Source organism: Rhea pennata, chromosome 14 (assembly GCF_028389875.1).
Source record: "Rhea pennata isolate bPtePen1 chromosome 14, bPtePen1.pri, whole genome shotgun sequence".
Classification (NCBI taxonomy): domain Eukaryota; kingdom Metazoa; phylum Chordata; class Aves; order Rheiformes; family Rheidae; genus Rhea; species Rhea pennata.
Window position 1 is genome coordinate 19998755 of NC_084676.1, and position 21950 is coordinate 20020704.

At 42.7% G+C, this 21950-nt stretch overlaps 1 protein-coding gene across 4 annotated transcripts in view; it reads right to left on the minus strand.

Annotated features, from left to right (window-relative positions):
* Positions 1 to 21950, minus strand: part of FNIP1 (folliculin interacting protein 1) — a 68970-nt gene that overhangs the window by 37146 nt on the left and 9874 nt on the right. Inside the window, exon 1 of one of the 4 annotated variants that reach the window (XM_062587804.1) lies at positions 7394 to 7840. The exons of the other annotated variants lie outside the window; for them this stretch is intronic. Within the exon in view, the coding sequence (XP_062443788.1) occupies positions 7394 to 7404 (11 nt within the window). The 5' untranslated portion in view covers positions 7405 to 7840. Of the gene's footprint in view, positions 1 to 7393; positions 7841 to 21950 lie in introns of those variants that run through there. 4 annotated transcript variants of the gene reach the window in all.

Sequence of the window (21950 nt, forward strand, 5' to 3'; positions counted from 1 at the left end):
TTGTAAGTAGACAAATTACACTGGCATAAAGGGTGCCACTCCACTGCAGCTATTCAGCAATGATGTTTAGCTCTGTCTTACGATATTTAATGATTTCTTCAAGATCCAGCTTCATGGAATCAAAGTCACAGAAGAACTCAGCTTCTGTGTTTAAAGACAAAAAATAGTCTCTTGTCATTGCAAGGACTAGCTTGAAAGGCCAACATGATTGTTTTTTTTTAATATATAATAATGAATTTTTTCATTTGCAGTCATCATTTTTAGATCTCTGGGTTGTCAAAGCACCATCAGCAGTGAACCTCACATATGAAAAAAATACAAAATACCTCTCTTGCCCTGCCTCAGGTATCCAAAACACTGCAATAACTTACATTTAAAAAATAACTGCATTAATATGCACTTCAACATTTATTCCAATATGTATGCCATGATATTGTCGGAATGGATGGCCAGATGTAATCTGGTCCTGACTACAGATGATATAATTGCTATATTCAGACACAGGAATAATCTCCACTTTGGCTACTGTGATGCAAAGCCATGTTCCTACACGGGACAGCAGAATGCATGTGAGAACACATGCGGTGGTCCTCTTCTAGCATACCTACTCCCAAACCACTCTTGCAGCTAGTAACAGGAAAGGACCTGTCACGAGCCTCTTCCTTCCCTAGTCCCCACAGACTCCTCTGCAAAGAGAGAACTCGCAGGGCTCATACTTGAATGTTAATGCATGTGATCTTGATTTTATGGTTGCATCATAGATCTTAAATTTTTAATGCTGAGAACAAAATTCTTTGCATCCTAAGCAGAACGGCAAAGGACATGTACTATGACATTATAGGACACATTAAAATGAACAACCAGACCAATCTCACACCAGGCAACCCTATAATATCATCAGCCAGCCCAGCAAAGACTGTTAGCCAAGGACTTGGACATCCAGGCTTACTGATATGTTCTCTGTTCCTGGTAGCTAAGAAATGAGATGCCTGTTTTATAGGTGAAATAACAGGAATGACCTTTCAGCGAATTAAGAACCTTTTCTCCCAGATCAAATGAAACTCTTATCTCCTTATCCTTGGCCATCAGGAAAGCCGAGTTAGCACGGAACAAACACGAAGAAGCACGGAATGAGAACCTGGAACTTTCCAGCCTTTAACGAAGAATACCGGCTCCCAGCTTTGGACAAAGAGCTGTGTGGTAATTTCTTTCAACAAAAAGACTCTCAGAATTGATAACATGGTAAATTTAGGATGCTTGGCCACAAGATGATGGTAAGCTTTACTCTCCTCTGTCCTTTTAATTCACGGACCAAAAGGATGAATTCCTTCCCTGTGCCTGCACTTTACGTGATCAGTATGCTAACGAAGATTCTCATCTCGACAAGTTGTATACGTGGTTGTAGCAGAGTTTTGATAGCCAAAGCCACCAACACCTACCAAACATTTTTAAGAATGTCCAACCCAAATTCACAGGCTTTACAACTTGTGTAGTACCAGCTGAGTAAAACTAAGTGTCAGCACAAACAGTCACTCACTCTCTTGGAAGAGGAAATTCATTTCCTAATCTGCTCAGCCCCATCGTTTAGCAACAGAAGAGAAAAACAGAAGCTGCAGAGAAGACACTGTGCAACAAATGTCAAAAGCAACTTATTACAAGAAAAAAGCTTGAGCAATTTGAAACTGAAATAACTCAGTGTCTGGATCAAGGAGCAAGGAGTCTTCCAATTTGGCTGGGAGGGCACCTAAAGCCAAGCACCATCCCGTAGGGGCCAGGTCACATGAAGAGCAGACTGGCAATAAACAAGTTCTATATGAAGAAAAAAGCATTTGGCAAGATAAAAAACTCAGAGAAGAGTTTACATACAGCAGGGGCCTCTGCTAACCAGCCCAATCCCACATTTCAGAAGAGATAATAAACCAGAGCCATATTGCTCCATGCCTATTTGGAGAGTGCTATTAACCGAGACGCTCAAAGGGCCTAGAGAAGGGCCTGACTTTGGCTAGAGATAAGAGGGCAAGCGATACTGCTGGATAAACTGGCTTCCAGGAGGAACCACCTCCTTATGTTTAAGTGAAATCAGTGGAAGTCCGGAAACTCGTTCCGTGAGTTGGGCCGCTGCCGTTCTTATAAACAAACGGCATGTGATAATAACAACGGAGTGCTTGCCAAAAAGGTACTCTCTCTCGCTCCACCCTTGCAATACATTTGAATTTCCTCCACGCTCAGACAAAAGCACGTCTTCCATTACCTAGTACTTTTGATATTTGACTTTGAAATTAGTGGCAAAGAAGGGCAGTCACTGTTCCAGATCTCAGGAAAGTCCACTCACCAAGAGCTCCAAGAGCAGATTACACGCTAAGGGGAGAGAAAGCTAAATATAAAACTCCTGCTGTATTTGGCAACACATTTGACCAAGGTAACAAGAGCCTGTTTACTTCTCAGTTTCTTCATATGACATTCTAACTTTCTCTAGACAAGTATTCAGCAGATACTATAAATCATAATTTGTGATCATTCCAAGCAAGCGTTATCTAGGTTACATAATACAGTCCTTAAGCACATTTCAGCCTTGCAAAAATATTCCCTGGCAAGAGCGGGCCATTTCCCAAACCAGAAGACATGCCGGGAGAGCTGGGGGAAAGTTTGTCCAGGCAGACAGTAAACAGAGGCAGCCGAGCACCTCCAGCACGCCACCAGCACCTCCTCGCCACGCAGCACGGGCTCCTGCCGGAAACACCGCAGAGGAGCTCTGCTTTTGTTCTTAGCAGCTCTGAAGCACCATTAAGTCTTATATCTAGATAGATTACCCCCAGAAACATATTAATGCTCATGTGCAATATGCAGGGCACGTTCTCAAAACAAATAAAACAGGGCAATGCTCCAGCACTGCTCTTCAGCTGGATGGAAAGTGACCTAGATCTTCTGAATATAATTAGTTCTGTATATAAATGGAAACTAACGTTGACATTTAACTGATGTTTTCTTGAGATTTTCACAGGCAAACTAGGAGATGCAGCATCACATGTTCTAGTAACGTTAATGAAAGGTGAATCTCCATCTCCCACACTGTTCTGGAAATGACAGTGTTTTTCCTGCATGACCTATATCTACTGCTGTTTGATCTTCCCTTGGAACTGATTTTGTGTGTGTGTGTGTGTGTATTCTTTTATTTATTTATAAAAAAAACAAAACAAAAAATCTTGTCACTTCTACAGGTGAAAGTGCAACTTTGTCTCAAAGTTAGTACTACGAGCTTGTGCATGGAGCAAGAGAAGTACTGAAAAGTAAAACTACTTCTAAGCAGGACGTCAGTCCTGTGGAGATCTCTACTGTGCAAAATAACCATACATACAGAAAGGGATGTTAAGAAATGGGGTTCTCCTAAATCATTGAAATGTAAGTGCTGGGTGGGATTTTTCAGAAGCAAATAATGTAAAACCAATCTCTTTAAATCTGAAAAATGCAGCAGAAAATAAATTCTCTTTAGATTTTATGCAGAACAAGTTGGACTCCAGAGCCTGGCAACGGAGCATGGTGAGGTTCTCCTCGCAGACTTCAAGCTAACAGAGGGAATTTCGTTGGAAATTGCTGCAATCAAATCTTACAGGTAGCTAAAATGGAGTGTAACAAATATTTGGAAAAGAATACCCAAATTTCAGTCCTATTGGCTGCTGAATAAATATGGGACCAGCCAGAGTGTAAGCAATCTGCAGAATCCAGTCTGCATGGATCACTAATCAAATGCATTTTCAGCAAGTTACAAATATTTGCAAATCTTATTAGGCTGTGGCTTTACAGTCACTTTAATCTGCCATAAATCCATCCCAAGCTTACAGGGACCTGCCCACCCTCCTTACGTGCACCAGCGCTGCCGAGCAAGCAGCGCCGTGCACGTGGCCGCAGAGCGAGCAGGACCCAGGATGGTGACCAGCCCTTCCGCGGCGGAGTGCGCTCCCAGCTCGGCCAGGCGCTCCCGCTCACGGCTCCGTTGCACAGGACTGACGAGGGAATTATTCGAAATTGATAACAATGAAACCATGGCCTGAAGAATAATATTTAAATGCAGGTTTGCGCTTAGGCCACATTGTTGTTCAGCCCTCTTTCATCTGTTTGGTTTTGCTGCCTTTCCGCACTCAGCCACCAGGAGAATTATTGGTAGTTCAAGTTCGAAGAGCCACTAAACGCCTCCTGACAGCACTGCAAGGAGTGCACAGCAATCCAGAATTCCAGATTTTCTCCAAGGATGGATTTTGTCACATATCTAATTCCTGGGATTTATTGCTGTCACAGACATTTCTCAGTAAGAAGCAATCAAATGCTCTTAAATTGATATTACTAAACTCCTGCAAGCTCTAATAGATGAAACAACAGACACCCAAATCCCCATTAACACTCCACCAATTAAAATACAAGACTTCCTCCATAATTGAAACAAGTACATTCCTTCCTCCTTTCCACTACAAAATGAATGGAACTTTTTTGTTACAGTAAGGGTTTATTTTAATACTTTTCTTTTTTTTTCCCCCCTCTTGGCTAAGACTTTAGTTCTAAAACAATTTCATATGAACACAACCCGGCGTGTGTCCAACTATTTCTTTTTTTAACAATTAACATAGATTTTAAGTCTAAAAGAAGAGCAACTGAAGCAAAATAATTAAAATATTCAACAGATAGAAATTGCAAGAGTTTGCTAAAAAGTAAAAATGCTCAAAACAAGAATATGACTAACTATTGAAAAAGTAACTTGAAACTATCAGTCAAGCTATTGTTTTCCTACATCATGTTTCATACTTTTAAAAACTGCCTGGTGATGAATCACTTCGAACTATTTTTAAAAGCATCTACGCAAATGATATTTATAGTTTATGCTAGCTTATCTGTTCTGCATGTTTTTCATGTTAGCACCTTTTTAGAAGGCTGACAGAAACAGCCATCCCCGAGCAGACGGCAGGTCTACCTAACCCTCCACCACCCCGGCTTTGAAGGCACTGGCAACCTCCATCAGCACAGAGGGAAATGTTTCCTGGACTCCCCGTAGGTGAGCACTGGGCACAGAGACCCGCCAGTCTTGCTGGAAAGCCTGCAGATGCACTTCCTTATCCGTTACCATTACTGGCGTTACGGGAGTGCTTAGAACCACCCAACCTCTGCCACACAGAAACGTGAGGCAGAAATACTGTCTCAAAGAGTTAACATCGTAAGTGTGAGACCCTTCTGATGCCCTTGTTGTGATCTTACATATGCAGATTATTTCCAAGGTCCATGGAGATGCATGTCGATACAGGTGTATACTCACTTTGTGGCCCAATACTATTAGGATCCTGTAGCTGTTTTATTTTATTATAGTAGCAGAAGGCAAATGGTCCTTCTCTGGTCCAGCCATCATATTACACAACTTTCACCTCTGATTGAGAGCCCTCTTCCAAATTCCTGTGCATGTTTCTACTACCTTTTAACTGGATCTTTTCATTTCCTTTTGGCTTTGAGAAGATATGAAAAAAGTTGAGTATATAGGTCTCAGTGAGGGTATTCTATATACTTGAGTATCTTCTTACTATGATTCAGTAATTCACTTATTTGACCATTACTGCGCAAACACAGCTGTGCAGATACTTCTGAAAGAGCACAACTGTTTTGGAACCAACCAAAACATGAAAGTATGGTATGTTAATGACCCATACAGTTCCTCCAGTTTTGGAAGAGGATCAATTAGCAGAGCATTTTTAATAGAGATTTGGAAGGGTTATATTTTATTCTACTAATAACACCTGAAATGCAGAAGGACATTATCAGGATTCAAGTGATAAGGATGATCCAAACTGCATCACTGATTTCCTAAGTTGGCATTTTCAGTGAGAGGCTCCATTTAAATGCTAGTGACACAACACGACCATAAGGCTGCAAGGAGGAAGGGGATCCCAGAACTAGAGAAACCACGGGGCCTATACTTAGAAAAAATTCTGCAAGACAATTTTCTTTATAAGAGTTGAGGTCACTTCAGGGTTGTGTGACAGTTGTGGTGAATGCACGCTGATTCTGCAGAGAAAACTGGTGTTTGCCACTTGACCAAGGCCACCGAGGGAGCCTGTGACAACTGATTGCGAAGGAACTTACCCACGCCCTTCGGGTGACGCTGCCCTCTGTCACTTCGCCCTCAGCTGGGGCTTTCCAGAAGTCAAAGATTCTGCACTCCGGGTCGCTTCAAAGAACTGCTAGATAACCAGTCACTGTAGGATGACAACCACCCATCACTAGCCACTGCCTTTAGAGGCTACGTTTTTATGGTTTATCACCAGGAAACAATGCTTCTTTAAATATATATATATATATATATATATATACACACATATATATATATCTCCAAGCCTTCCTCTTTTCACTTCTTGAACCCCAGCAGGAATGGCAGGCGCTGCAGCAGGGTAGAGGTCAGCTCTGTGTTACACCTATAAATCTGTCTCATTCATTTACCAGCTTAGCAATCCTCACCTTGAATAGCTGCACGACTTGAGCTCCAGGAAACTTCTGCTGCTTATACTAAGCGCATATCGCACACTAGCTACATAGGCAGTCAGGTATTTCGTGCTCAGTATAGCAAACCTGGACCTAAACTTCAATTGGCTTCTCCACTGTCCTTGGCTCTGCTCAATTCTTTAACTGTACATGAAGCTGACTGCAGTTTGTTTTCATTTTTTTCCTTCCTTCTAAGTCACTTGGCTCTCATTAAAATTCATAATTTACACACTGAAGTCCAATACATGAGCCAGATGCCTTTCCACAAGCAAAAAGACATAATGCACACAGGTTAGGTGTAGTCACCACATTAATCATAATCTGGATTGTGATATTAAAAATAAGTAGGTTGAAAGATTTTGTTACAGACATAACATGTTGAGTAAGTTTGCAATTTACACTGCTTCAGAGTTTACAGTCAACACTTGTCATTTCATAAAATATTTTCAGGACTATTTCATGCATGTCATTTCAAAAAATCCACCTGCTCAGTTTCTAGATGATTTAAGCACACACACACATGCAAACATATATACATACACACACACAAACTTTGTGTAGTCTTCTATCTACTTTAATAAAAACACACACACACACAAATGAAAACCAGCTCCTTTCAGTTACATTCACTAGCATAAAGAACAATGCTTCATATTATTCAAATTGACTGCAACTCCTCTTTGCAAAATTACAACAGATAGAATTAATTTAGGGGAAAAAAAGAAAATTAGTGCCTTTTAGAATACAATTAGAAGAAGAATCATTAAAAAAAAATCTCTCTAAAAGCATCACATTTCTGGGAAAGAAATGGTTTCATCACATTGAAAATATTAACCTTTCAAACACTAACATAATCTCGAAAACCGTGTATTTATCGTACCTGGGAAGCATCTTTGTCCTCCGAGCAGTTCCACTTTTCAAAATCCCTATAAACTCCTGTTGTGCCTGGCTGCCAGCTCAGGTTAATAATAGCAATGAGCCATATTCATCCAAAACCACAAGACTGTCAGGTGACATATCAAGAGGTCTGAATTTAACTCAAACAAAAGACTCTCCATGCTGCAATGCAAAAGGCTTAATCCCAGCAACTGGATCACGAAAAACACCTTAAAGAAATCAGTTCGCTGCAGCGCAATATAGGCATTTGCACGAGGATCCATTTACACCGCCCGGGAGTTTTGTAGCCCAAATCCTGCCCTTCCTTTCGGCTGCATAGTCCGGGATCGCTACTCCGTAAATACCGCCCGTCTTCCCAGCTCCTTTGTCTCGCCAAGCGCTTCGCGGCGGCCGAGAGGTCAATTAACTCACGGGAGAGCTAAGTGCCGCCTCGGCCGGCCCCGGCGGGCGTGCATGTCACTTCAGCCTACCCTCCTCCTCCGGCGGAGCCGACCGGAGCCGAGTCTCATGACCCGAGTCCCTGGCAGCCGCGGCCGCGCTCCTGCACCGCCGCCGCCGTCCAGGGCCGTCAGGAACTCGGCTCCGTGGGTCCGGGGAGGGGGGCGATGGCCCCCGGCCCGCGCCCGGCCATCGCGCGACCCCGAGCTGTCAGGGCATTGCCACCGGGACCCGGGATCCGTGCACGCGCGCGCGGCCTTCGCCACGAGAACCGGGGCCTCCGGACGCCCCGCGGCACGGGGTCCCGTCCGCGCGCCGGCCCGCGGCCGCTCGCCCCGCGCCCCCGAACGAGCGGGGCGGCACCCGCACGGGCCCACGCGCGTCGCACGGCAGGCGCCGGGAGCTCCGCGGACAAGCGCGCGGCAGCGAACGGCTCAAGAGCAGGAGACGCGAAGTAAGGCTCGCCAAGAGACCCGGAGCAGCTCGACAGCTGCAGCCAGGGCTGCGGGACGGCTCTTGCGCGAGCCCCCGGCACGCAGCGCGGCCGTCCCACGTAGCGCAGAAGCAAAGGGCTTGCCACTCAAAGAGCTTTTTCCCCTCAGTCCTCAGGGGCAGGAAGGAAACGGTCATCAAAAAGAGCAGGGTAACATTAAAAGTCACCAAGTACTATCACAGGCATATGCTGGGCTAATTATTCACATTATTGTATTATCTTTGGACAAAGACCATGAAATATATAAAGGCAGGAGACCGTAGCATCATAGCCCCACTTCCAGTGTTCTTCAGTGTCTAAAAACCTGAAGATTTTCCCCGACGTTTCTAACACAAAGGCAGCTCAGAACCCGTTTCTCCCTCACCAGGATCTCCTGCTGCACAGCACCACGTTCAGGGCGACAGACCGCTCCTCTCCGCACGCCTCGGCCCCGAACCGCCCACCCCAGCAGCCAGGACGAGGCTTCGCCCTCGGGGACAGATCCCACAGGAGAACACGCAGCTCCCGCTCCGGCTGCGCGGCCCTGGGGCCGAGCCCAGGGTGAAAGCCTGGATCTGACACCAGCCGCTGACTTGAATTATGATATTTTTATCCCAGGATGCAAACTAGGATGGTTGGGTTTTGGTGCTGTGCAAGTGTTTTGATGCAAAAAGCTGTGAAATTAAGACATAGATACCTAGCTGTTTACAAAGCCAGGAGAAGAGTCTTCTGTGAGCAGAAGTGGTTTTTGAGGAACCCTCTCATTTAAAAATCAGGAGTCGAGGCCCTGATCCCATGATGTAAAGACCTGCCTTTTCATACGTTACTAGTACCAGAGGTCTTAATGGAATTATTTACATGAGTAGAAAAAGCATGTGCAAGACTACACGACCCATGTCTTACAGCCAAATCTTACCTTTAAAGCTTAAAATGCCAAGCACGGGGGAGCTGCAAGCAGTAACGTTTGAGCTCTGCTACCTGGCTGATCTAGTTGGAGGAATGTGCCGGGCACAGTGACTTTCTTTACCTGCGTAGCAAACGCACTGCTCTCTAAAGGTTACTGATGTCAAAAGTGACCTTTTTTTCCTCAGAGTTGCGATGGTGAGAAGTTCAGAGCAATGCATTATGTAAACATTTATTTACAGGAGTAACAGCCAAAGTTTCCATTTTACCTCAGGGAAACCTGATGCGCGTTAAAGACAAATGCTTTGAAAGAGGACCTGGTCTCCATCTAACAACTGACCAGGAAAAATATTGGAAGGAATTTCCCTTCAAATAAACACAGGCTCAAATTATATGGAGAGTAAATAGTATTTTAGCCAGAACAGTGAATATTTCATGTTTGAGGAAGGACTTCATATGTTCAGTGTTGGTACAAACACATCATTATATCTCCCATATCCAAGAAACTAATCTTAAAAAAAGAAAGAATGATTGAAGATGCACCAGCCTCTTCCCTAGGCGTATATCCAGGGAAATAGGCTTCCTTCTCACCAGTGTGGAACAGAACAGACACATTTCCAGAAACGATGTCTGGTTATAAAATTCTGCGAACAAAGACATTTTCTGGTCACTCGAGCGTGCACACACAGGACTTCAAACTCGGGTGCAAGCGTGCACCCAGCCCAAACCTTGCGGTTGCCTGGGTAAACATAAATCCATGCTCAGGCAAGATTCAGGCCAGCCGGGGATGGAGGATGAAACTTTAACTCACACTAGCCGACTGGCGCAGCAGGTTACAACACAGAGGGCCAAGGTATACCCCACAGTCCACTCCAGCTCACTGCTTTATCTACACTGCGTTTAGTAGAAAAAAATTAAAATAAAAACCAAACTCGGCCTGCAGTTAGTAGAAAGTGTTATAATTACAATACTGGTTGTATTCCTGATAGAGTAGCTTGCTTCCATCTATGCTGGGAATGCTTTATGAGGTTTTTCAACAAACCCACAGCATCTGTCACTGAAAGGTGTCTCCATAAAGGCAGCTCTTTTCTTTCGTATTCCAAAGAAGTGCCACATTTACCATTTAGGCAAATATTTGGCTTTATCAGGGAATAAAAATACTCTCCATCTCTTTAAAAAGGACACAGCCTTTTTCTTTTTAAAGTGAAAACTTAAGCTCGAGTAACTTAAAGTGAAAACTTAAGCTCGAGTAACAAAGCTGATATATGCTTCCTGAAGCTAGATAACATTAACAAATGCAGAAAATGAAAAGATCAGATTTCTTCTCTTTCTTAGCCCATCACCTTCTAGAGAGGTCCAGGCATTTCAAACCCCTGCACATCCACCTGATTTCTGCTGGGGACCGTATGGGCAACGGTGTCAGGCTCTGTAGGACGAACCCACGGGGTTCAGCACGGACCTCAGGACTAGGCTGGTGTTGTGGCATGTTGTTAAACACACACAAACCACAGGAATCCTCAAAGCAAACAATAGCACCAAAGAAAATAAAATTTATTTTCTTCATTTTATCCAAAGGCCTTTCTGAAAACTTTCAAAACTGCAGCCAAGGTACACATGCAATTTTTTGGTACAAATCATCTGATTTTAAAGTGAGCAGGCAATGATTTGTAAAAAATAAATGAAATAGAATCATTTTTATTCTCCACTGCCTTAATAAGCTTTTTCTATTTATCTCTTACAAGAGGATTCCTTCACACATGTTGTAAATGCACACAACAAAAAACTAGTCACTAAGCCAAGAAATGTTTATGGCTTAATAATGCACAAAGACAGGAGCTGGAAGCCACACCAGACAAAAAGAGAGAAAACCAATTAGGATTTTACTTGAAACCTGACTAGAAATACTTGGATAGCATTTCTTTACAAAATATTCGCCTTAGTGGAATTACCACTGAGCTAGACTTCAAAAAATGTGCTTTCTGTGCATTTTTGTATCCCTGCAAAAAATTCCACTGAATTCCTCACTGCTCAAAGAGAAGAGTGGACAGTAAAGAGCACAAACCACCCCTGTACCGCTGGAGCACACACACATACCTGCACGTACCACGGACACACACGCACAAACACAAGCACAGCCAAAGGACTGCAAGAGCCAGAACGATGAGGAAGACCACTGCGAGCAGTCTGCAGATTATTCAAAATCCAAGCCCCCATTTGTCTTCTTTAATGGAAACCAGATTCTTAAGTACTGAATAAAAGTGCCTTTTATATGCAAAAAACCCAAAATAAACAAACAAAAAGCCCCACACAGAAGCAAATCTTATAAAAAACTCTTCATATGTGTGATTCTCACATCAGCAGGTCTCACAATTGGAGTAAGTGGCCTATATGGGCAGCATTAAGTAGCATTAGCAAAAATAATCTATCTTGGGGCATTCCTGAAGGAAGCTATGCGGAATATATTAAGAATGTGGATGTTCAGGCCTCAGGAGATTGACTGTCCCTTTGCTGTCTCAATTTTTAAGTCATGTTAAAAGATGCCTAAAATAAAAATAACTATCAAAGTAAAAATCTGATGCATGGTTAAGCTACTGGAACATTGGTGTTTGTTTTGTATCACATTTCCAATTGCAATCTACTATAAATAAGACACCAAACAAACCTCCATAATACCAACTGGTACTGCAAGACAACAGGGCATTTTCCCCCGGCCAAACAGTTATTTTATTGTGCACGCTCAGGCGTTCAGAGCAGAATAATCTTTCCCTGTAGCTATAAAAAATAATGTATAAGTAGTTCAGTTTTACGTGTGTTTAATGCAAAGTTGAGGAGAAGACATTTCCAATACACACTGTACACACTACTTTCCATATACACAGATACAGGTTGCAAATAAAGGTTTTTTGGGTTGGTGGGGTTTTTTGTTGTTTGTTTTTTTAATCGCACAAGATTATCTAGTCCAGCACAGGAGGGCTGCTGGGGGTGGGATCTCTCCTCCCTCCCATTTATGCTGTGTAATTCTGGCAATGTTTAGATCTACATCTACTGTTCTATAATATTTAAATCTATGCACAAAACTAACTGCTACTTGCCATCCCCTCTTAAAAACAGGAATGACAGCGACAGCCTCTGACACGCAGCATCCCTGTTTGCTTGATTTATGAGGGTTTCCAGTAGGCAATAAAGTGTACTTCCCCCAGTAAAGCCAGCATCTACACCTCATCTGAACTACCACTGCTGTGAATTATTAATATGAAAAAAACCTTGGCTGTTTCACGCTGCTGGACAGAACAAGAACAAGCTCAGGAGCTGAGCTTCAGCAGTTGCAAAGCTCATTGCTTAGATAAAGGTGAACTGATGCTTTACCCTTTGGAAATCACCCATATGTACAACTTCACACATTTAATGAAGAGACAGGAAGATACACTAGAGCCAAAGTTAACTACAAAAACTCTGCTGCCATGAAACTGAGATATCTTAGGGGGATCAACATAGCTCCAATAGTGCTATCAATCTTGAAAATAATAATAATTAAAAAATCTCTAACCACACCTAATTTAACAAGAGTGCTTTGGTTGAGGAAGCCTTATGTTTTCAATTTTTAATAAATTAATACTGGATTCCCTGTATTTATCTTCAACCCAAAGAGTCCTTCCGGTTCAGATTTTCATGCACTTCCCCACAATTATAAGGACTATGGCAATTTTCTTCTTTTCAAACAAAAGCAATCTGCAATTCTAAAGGCAGTACTTCAGAATACAAGTTTTAAAAAGAAAAAGTGCATTAAAAATTGCTCATGTATTCTAGCTATGCCTGACATACCATGTACTTTCTGCACCGAGACTGAGTAACTGCATTTAAACACGCGTTTTTCATTAGATGGATAACAAACAGGGAACTCTGCGAAGGCTGGGCAAGGCAGCGTGGCACCAGCTGCGTGTTTCACTGGGCGCTGCTGAAGGCGGTGGTGCCTGCTGGGGACGATCCCTGGTCGGTGTCCACCACCTGCAACCACCACGGTGCAGAAACACTCCAGCTGCCGCCACCGCTAGCGCTGGGGCTCAACGGCAGCGGCGCCGCCACCTCTTCACAAAACGCTGCCACCAGAACAATTGCAACTAATTTTAAAGACACCAAGAAACCACCCAGGTAACTCAGAATAGCCTAGGGGACTTCCTCGTCCAGCATTTTCAGTGAAGTCACCAGGAGCACCCGCTGCGCGAGGAGGACAGTGCCAGGCTTAGAGCCATCATCGACATTAACTCAAACCAGCTGGATCACTCAGAAATTCCGCCAGGTATTTCTAATCCTTCTCCTCCTGTTATCACGGGTCTCATTTATCTGTACAGACGGCACAGATCTATCAGAGGTTTCTGTGATCTTCACTTTTTTTCTTGAAAATAAAAGCTGCAAGCTCTTCAGGGTTCCTTGGAGAAGGAGGAAGACAGATGTAAGCAGTTATTCTCCAAAGATTCACAAGGATCAGTGCATCAGCAGCATTTTACTCTGTCCCTCATGTGACTGCTTAATTAGGTGTTGATTCACTCAGTCATGAGACACAAGCAAACGGGGCTGCAAGCCCTAACGTCAAAGAAAAAGTAATGCCTGTTCTGCCAGTTTCTATATTAGCAGGGTGCAAAGAGGACATCCAGTTCTGAAAAGCAAAACTCCGGCTTCTTTGCTCACAAGCCAACCATCAGATCACTCCAACCTTTCCATAAGGGGGGGGGGGGAAGGAGAGAAATCTGGAGCATCTTGGAGCAAGACGCTCGTGAATTTGCCGTGTATTCTCCACCGTAAGAGCCAGGCTGAGCGCTGCAGCCCTCCGAGCGGGCTGCGCCGCGCTCCCTCGCAGCCCGGCTCCGAACCGCTCGATGCTCCTCCCTCTCCCCCGGTTATTTTCCTTAAGACCACTGAGTTATTTTGCTGTAGCTTTATTCCTGGGTGTAGCAGAATTTCTTAGCCTTCCTATTACCAAAGAGCTTTTCTGTTATGGGGTCCAGTTGCTATAGCAACAGGCTTTTAAAAATATCAAAGAAATCTTCAGCACATGGTAAACCCATTTTACAAACTGTGCATATTTGTAACAGGAAATGCTGGTGGACAATTATTTTTATATATGCAGTTCTACTGAAGCTTGAAGAACCGATAATCCCAAAACACTACTTTCAGTCTAAAACCTTTTGTTGTACAAGACTACACACGGAACTTGAACTTCTTACGTTATCAGGCCATTTATAACAACAGTCACTTAAAATTGACAGAAGACAACCATCTTTCAAACAAAGGCTACGTTTAAGCTCAGTGTGTCATCAAATATATTAATACATTATATTAAATGCTGAATACATTAAATGCTGAAAGCCTTTTTCCTGAAGAATGCAACCATAAGGCTTTTTCTGTAACATTTTAAACATTTGTGTGTTTCTAGTCTTATCCTCATTTGTGTAGATTTTACACACACACACACACAGAAAGACTCTGGATCAGCAACTTATTTAAAACACATGCTTAATGCCAAGCACATGAGCAGTTTCACTGGGGGCAATGAAACTACTTGCATACTTATAGTAAAGCACGTGGCTTTGGAGTGCTGACTTAGTCTTATTTGCCCCTGAGATTTCACCAAAATCAGTCTCAGTTACACAAGAACAACTGCAATCTAAAGCCAGGGGATGCTTGAATAAAAGCAAGTGTAACAAATTAATACCCAAGGAATGAAACCCCAGCCCAGCCTATTGACACGACTGTCGTTTGCAGAGACATGTCACGGGCACTAAGGATACATGTTCTCCATGTGAAACGGTGACTGTCTGCTACCACTGAAAGCGAGCCCTGGACAGTAGTTTTCGTCATCCTCTGAGCATCCTCCAACATCGCCAGGAAGCTCCAGGTGATGCTTGGCCCAGCTCCTTCTGCACACCGTGTGCTCACTGACCTCAGTGACAGCTCTGTGCTGCAATGCTTCTACCTAACCTTCATAGTCAACAATCCAAACTACTGACCAGGAAGTTAAAATTGCCAAGACCACTGCCAGGCTCTGAACCATAAATGAGCAATTATAAATACTTTCACAGATCTACATGGAATAACACTAATGAACTCTAAGGCAGCAAATAGTGGAGTAGATCCATCCTACAACTGCCTTCCAAGAGGGAAGACTTTTCTAGTTTGTTTCAAACTCACGGCCTAAACATCTTTCCCTTACTGGCTCTACAAGTTGAACATGCCCCTGCTTAATCTGCAGAAGGGATGAGATCTTGATTTGCATAGATATTGCAAGAGTCCTTAGACGACTGTGAGGAGCCCAGACCGCTCAATTCTCCAAGGCAAGAGTCATGCTGCTCAATTGTTTTCCAAATTAAGAATGCAAAGGTGACCTGAAACTATTTCAGGTGGATCTATATAGAGCAGACACTAAAAGGCATTGCTTGGCTTCACTTTTATGTAACTTGTAAGGACACGAGGACAAACAAAAAGCAGATGCATGAACAAGTCACATTGTCATACAACTTAACATTTGCAAAATGTATGTAGTCTGCTAGAAAACTGAGATAGCCTGGCAGCTAACAAAAAGGAATTGCACTAAAGTTGCAAGGTCCTGAATACTTTAGCTCCTCAAAGCAGAAGAGGACTTAAGCATGCTTTTAGCTAGGAGCCAGCTTGTGGTCCACTGATTTTGAAGGAGTTATTCAATCTTCAAACTTGGCTTAACTCAAATTATTCAGCTGCTCTGGGAAAGCGAGTTCACTGCCATATTTTCCCATATTTTCTGGTGTCCCTTTAGATTTTCTAGTTCTCACTGTGTGCTAGCAGCCTTGGCTTTCCATGAACAGCAGGAATGGAAAATACACTATAGGACTGGCCAGTGTCTTGTAATGGTTAAAAAAAGAGGAGAATTATAGTCTCTAGCACACCAGTAGCTGTGTAGCTCAGGGCTTCTTAGACATACCTTCCTTTTTGTTGATTACGTACGGTTCAGGAGGTACACAGAAGAACTACGTAAGTACTTACCCACATAGAATCATCTATTCTACTGGAAATAAGACATTAGAAACCCTCAAAAGAGCCCTGCAAATTAGCAGACTGAAGTACTTGAGAGGCATTTTGCACCTCCATTTTTATTCTTTTTTAGATAATGTTTATCCAAAATAGAAAGGGGCCTAGTTTCCAAGACCAAAAAGAGCTAAAGCTAAACTTTTTCATTCAGGAGGCTCTTTTAGGGCAAAATCTTAAAAGAAAATGAAATTTTGGCACTATCTATCCCAAACCCTAATCCAAATCTAACCCAGATCCAGTCTCTTCAGATCAGTGCTATATAAAAATAGACTTGAATGTCAAACATGCTGAGCAAGAGCGTAGCATGGCCAGAATGGGCTTTATGCAACATGTTTTAAGGAATCACAATGTTGTTCCAATCTACTTTTGAAAGGCACTCAACATTTCTTTTGTCCCTCTCATATGATCCTTTCATTGAGCTCGGCCAACTGCAAACTCCAACATGAAGAAATGGAGAGCAGTATACACTGCTGCACAGCCTGGAAAACGCAGCAGCATTAGATTGGTGGTTTCAGCCTTGAACTCCTAAATTATGCCATGCACAACAGTGCAGTAATAGGAAGATTACTTCAAAAAACACACTTTAAAAGAGGATTTAAGATTCCAAACAACAAAAAAATGGAATTGCAAAAATTACAACGTGTAAAACCAAGAATTTAAAATGCTAAGTAAATTTGAAACACCTGAGGAATGACTGGCAATGAGAGAATGCAGAGTATCCACTCTCTGAAAAATCAACCTCTTTTTAAGGTGGCTTGAACTGAATACACAGTATGATTTAAAAAAAATAGACTCTGTGTAGATATTGTTTAGCAATTAGCCACATGTTAAAAGTACTTCCATGAGTTAGAAGTTCATTCCACAGATTTTTCAGGAGAATGGGACTCCAAAGTAACTTCTGAAAGTCAGTAACAAATTCCTATGGAGAAGAATTCCTAAGATATCTTAAAAGCCTTTTAGTATACAACTACCTATCTAGAGGGATTCCCCACTGCAAAAATAACTAGTCAAATCTTACTGAAAATTCTACTAGACATAAATATGCACATTTTGAGCATCTTTTGAAAGCAGACGCTGTATGTCCACATAGCTTTTCTTACTGTTAAAGTCTTTGGTCTGTGATAAAGACATTTCAGGTTAGGCCAGCATGCCGTCCCTGGGTATCAGTAACGACACTCCTTCCAAGCGCACGCCTTCTTTATCGCAGGGTCCTCCTGGAATATACACACTGATCACTGCTGCCTTCACAGGGCAGAGTCAATGGAAAAACCTGATAAAAGCTACATTGTTCCACTGGGAGAGGTTGTACTTAATCAAGATACACTAAAAATATATGTTCAAGAAAACCCTTTCCTTTTTGCCAGCTAATGGATTTGATGAGAGCACAGTTCAGTACACTTCCAGCCCACGTAGCTGGCCAACAGACGTGGCTACAGCAACTCCTGACTGTCTCCTAGAGGGACTCTCCTGGGGTTGCAGGAGAACAAGCTGTTTCCAATCCAGCTCCCACCAGCTCAGCATCAGCACTTGCGTCTTCGGGAGTTCACATACCACAGTCTGCCTTGCATAAAAAAACAATTATTGTCTTCTTATCCCTATGGAATGGTTGATTGAGCTTTGCTCTCACTCGGAAGAAACAAGATGGGGCAAGGAAATGCTTCTTAGTCAGTCCGTCCACATGAGCATCTGTAAGATGTGGGAACTTGAAGAAATGCAGTGCTGTGGGCATCCTGCTGTGAATCAGTAACGGCACCACACGAAGCTATTTATTCTGCTGCATCAACAGGAAAGAAAGAAAGGCTCACGTGCTGGAGAGCAAGAGCTGTCAGAGCCACCAGGACATTTCAAACCTTGTTTTGAAAGGAGCTGTTGGCACAGTAATCACCCACTTGGCTCTTCTTTTCCCTTCCCTTTCCCATGCTAGTGCGTGCCATTTAGAATGAGATGCAGCAGTGACCCCAAACAGGAGGCACCCCACTGCCAGAGGCAGGAGGGGGCAATGGTACAGCACTGGGCATGGGAAAGGAGGGGCTGGAGCTGGAGCTCACAGAGGCAGGATGCACCTTAGAAAGGGCAGAAGGATGGATGGCAAAGTGACCTAGACTTCAACCCTTCTGTGCCTCTGTGTGTGTGTGTGTGTAATATTACTTTGCAAAGCACAGGACCAAACAACCCGAACAATGATGTGACCAAGGAGAACTGTGCAAGCAGATCGGAGAATCTCAAGCAGAAAGAATCCTGGCCAACACGGGTAAACGAATGAGTTAAATCATGGCAGCACCCCTCCGCTGCTTCCAGTTACGCTTGCCCACATACGTTTATGAAAACAGGACAGGCTCCAAAATGCTACCACTTGATACTCCTCACACCCACTTCACACTCAGCACATCCAGTCTGACTTATTTTTTGTGCTGCATGCGCAGCTGTCATTGTTCGTGTTGTACCTTCCAAACAAGCGCCCACAGCACCGCTCTTCTCCGCTCCGCTGCCGACATGCAGAAGGTGGAGCCAGGCCATGCACTGGCCAGGGCCCCCCTCTCCGTCACCAGCAGTTGCACAAGCTGCTCCCAGTGCAACCAGCACTGCACTGAGGAACACAGGGAAAGGACAAGAAAAACCGAAAGAAAATTAATATTATGCTTTCAGAAGTCTTTCCATCTCTTTTCTTGTTAATATGTTAATATCTTACCTTATATTTATAAAGCACCTGTTACCCTCAAAAATCCTAACACGAAAGTGTCAGGACTGTGGTTCTGATCTAAGAAGAAAACAAGTCCACCTAGCATTATATCAGAACAATTCAGGCTTCTCTTCACACACACGTATCTGTTCGGTGAAACACAGAAGACCTTACTTTAAACACAGCAGGTAAGTCCTCTGCTGAACAAGGTACGTATATTTTTCCTTCATGATCTTCCGCTTAACGACAGATTCATATAAGTGCACATAGCTAATCATGTCTGCAACAGCAAAAGAAAGATATGGGGTATATTTCTGGAAAAATAGTACAGAGGGGTAGGGGACTGGGATACAGCTCGGGGGTAGGGTCTCTTGCACTTTCGGATCCCTTCTTTCTGGCATAAATATGCTTTTGCAGAGCTCAAGGCTGTGGCACTGAAAGCCTTCAAACCCCTCTGAGCTACGCCAAAGCTGAAGATGCTCAGCACTTTACAGCACTGGGCCTTCTGGTGTTTGCCTTCATTTCTATTTGTTTCTCAATTTTTGTGTTTTCTATAGAAACAATCTCCTGTCAAAAAATCTCCCTGTTCCCTGTGTATTTCCTTTTCTCTGTTTTGGCTATCCATCCAGATGAGATTAACTGCCAATCTTGAATTTCACTTTACCTTTCATGGCTTTTTCTCCAATTTGGGTATTCGGGATTAACGTTGTCTCCTGAGTTTAATTTAGCCTATTTGTCCTGCTGACTAGTAACAGAAGAGACTAGTCTTTACATTAATATATACAAAATAATGGTGAAAAATCACCTAATACTTATTGTTGAGGGGGGAACGGCATTTTACACATTGATGCTTAAATTTGATATCTTACCCCAGTATGAAAAGTCTTACACAACACACAAATACAAGCTTTTTAGAAGCTCTGTGGAATACTGACAATTGTTTAATTTGAAAGGATAATCTGACAACACATTTTAAAATAGATATTTTTACATTAGGCTAATCTGAATAATTAAGTTATTTGAAAATGACTACAATAAGGTACCATGGAAAAAAAATCCTAAAATAGATGCAAGTATATTAAAGTCAGTCTTATACCAAAGTGGTGTTTTTGCTTATCTGGAAAAGAAAGCTTAAGAAACATTTTTAGTTTTATAAAAATATAAAATGCATTTTAAATTCTGTTACAACATCGTAAGTATTTATTTTAACTTGTTTTGATGTTTTGTCGTTTTAATTCTGCACTTACTTTCTAATTACATTTGTTTTGGAAAAAAGAGGTCATTTGCTCACGATCAGTGCTTCATGTATGGCTAGAAGATATGCTTAGCTAAGAAATCAACATGTTAGCTTTCTCAGCTTCTTCTTAACCATTCATGCTGTCACTAAAGCAATTTCCTTTTCTTACTAAGAAAGTAGAGTAGTTTCCAGTAACTCATAGCAACTGAAATACGTTTAAGTAATGAAAAAAAAACCCCACCTTTTTCTGTCTGACTATTTCAGTTATATGCTGAAGTTCAGACTGCCCTTAAATAGAAGCACAGTTAGCATTATAAGCCAATTCACTCTCTTAACATTTTAGGCATTTCTTTAACTCTGTCTTATGGGGATAATACTGTTATTTTTCCTGTAATAACAAGATAATTCTGGCAGACAATCCTTAACAGGTTCTTAGCTGTTAAGAGAACATCACAGCTAGTCCGAAGTGCCGAGAAGGAGAAAGCCCTCACTCCGTTTTGCAACCTGGGTTCCCTGCACACATATTTTATCACCTGTAATAATATTTGTCATCTGGCTTTCATTAACACCTAAACTGCTGTTGTTTTTTCTACCAATTACTGGTATGAAGCTTCATGAAAAGAAATAGAGAAACACTTTAGCAGAACTGTCCAGACAGCAAGAACAACATTTTCTAGGTAAGGCTTCAGTGGGGCATCATAGCAAAGAAATGATGAGGAAGTCTTTCCTATTTGATGTGCGTTTGTTATCTAACTGCCCCAGTGCACTTCCTTTTGATTTACCTTCCTCTCTTACGGCTTCCCCAAATATGACAGACCGAGTCCACAAACTTCAGAGACCTGTTTTTCCCTCAGGATAAAGCTATGCAAGGACTGTGCATCAGGCAAGAGAAATACAGGTATGTAGTAGATGGGATATATTCCAGTGCCAGCTGGAAAGGACAGTTCAGCAAATGGGGGTTTTGCTAAGCCAGCATTGCCACAGAGCTGCTGGGTACAAATGGGCAGCCCAGCAGGTGCCCGAGAGAAAACCCAGCAGCATACACAGCGATTTCCACTAAACTTGCAGAAACTTGGCTCACTCAAGACTTCTCTTCTCTCACATTCTCTATGATATGTGACTGAAATCAGCCAAAAGGTTCAGAAGTTACTAAGAGGGAAGTGAGAGGCAGAGCACCACTGCGTAAGCCACCACTGCCATAGGCACCAAGGGGTGTGTGTGTGTATATATATCATATCTAACTACAGAACTCTTCCAGGTGATGTTCCATCAGGCAATGCACTTTCTCTCTTAAGCGGAAAACAACAGGATTTGGGAGGAAGACGTTGCTGTGGCTTAAACAGGCACAATGCCAAGATCTTAAGTCAGTGCTGAACTGAGCTCAAAGTTTTTTCATTTATCAGCTAAAACAGATGGCAGAAGACGGCAGTTTGGCTTCTATTTCTTTCCAGTTATGTATCTCACAAACTGAAAGGGCAGTGCATTTGTGATACTATTAGAGCTGTATGTTTTGTTGACACTTTGGCTGGAACAGGGGAAAGGCATTTGAAGACACTTAACAAAGCGCACACAGATCTGGAGGAGTCTCAAACACCGTGAAAGAGCAGGGCTTGAACGGGACCAGTACTAAAGGAAATACGATTGTTTCCATGACACATTCTACTCGTTTCAGGCCAAAACCACGCTGAAATGTGCTGAAGATGTTGCAGATACATTGTGGAGGAATGGAGCAGGACCAGTGGCATGTGACT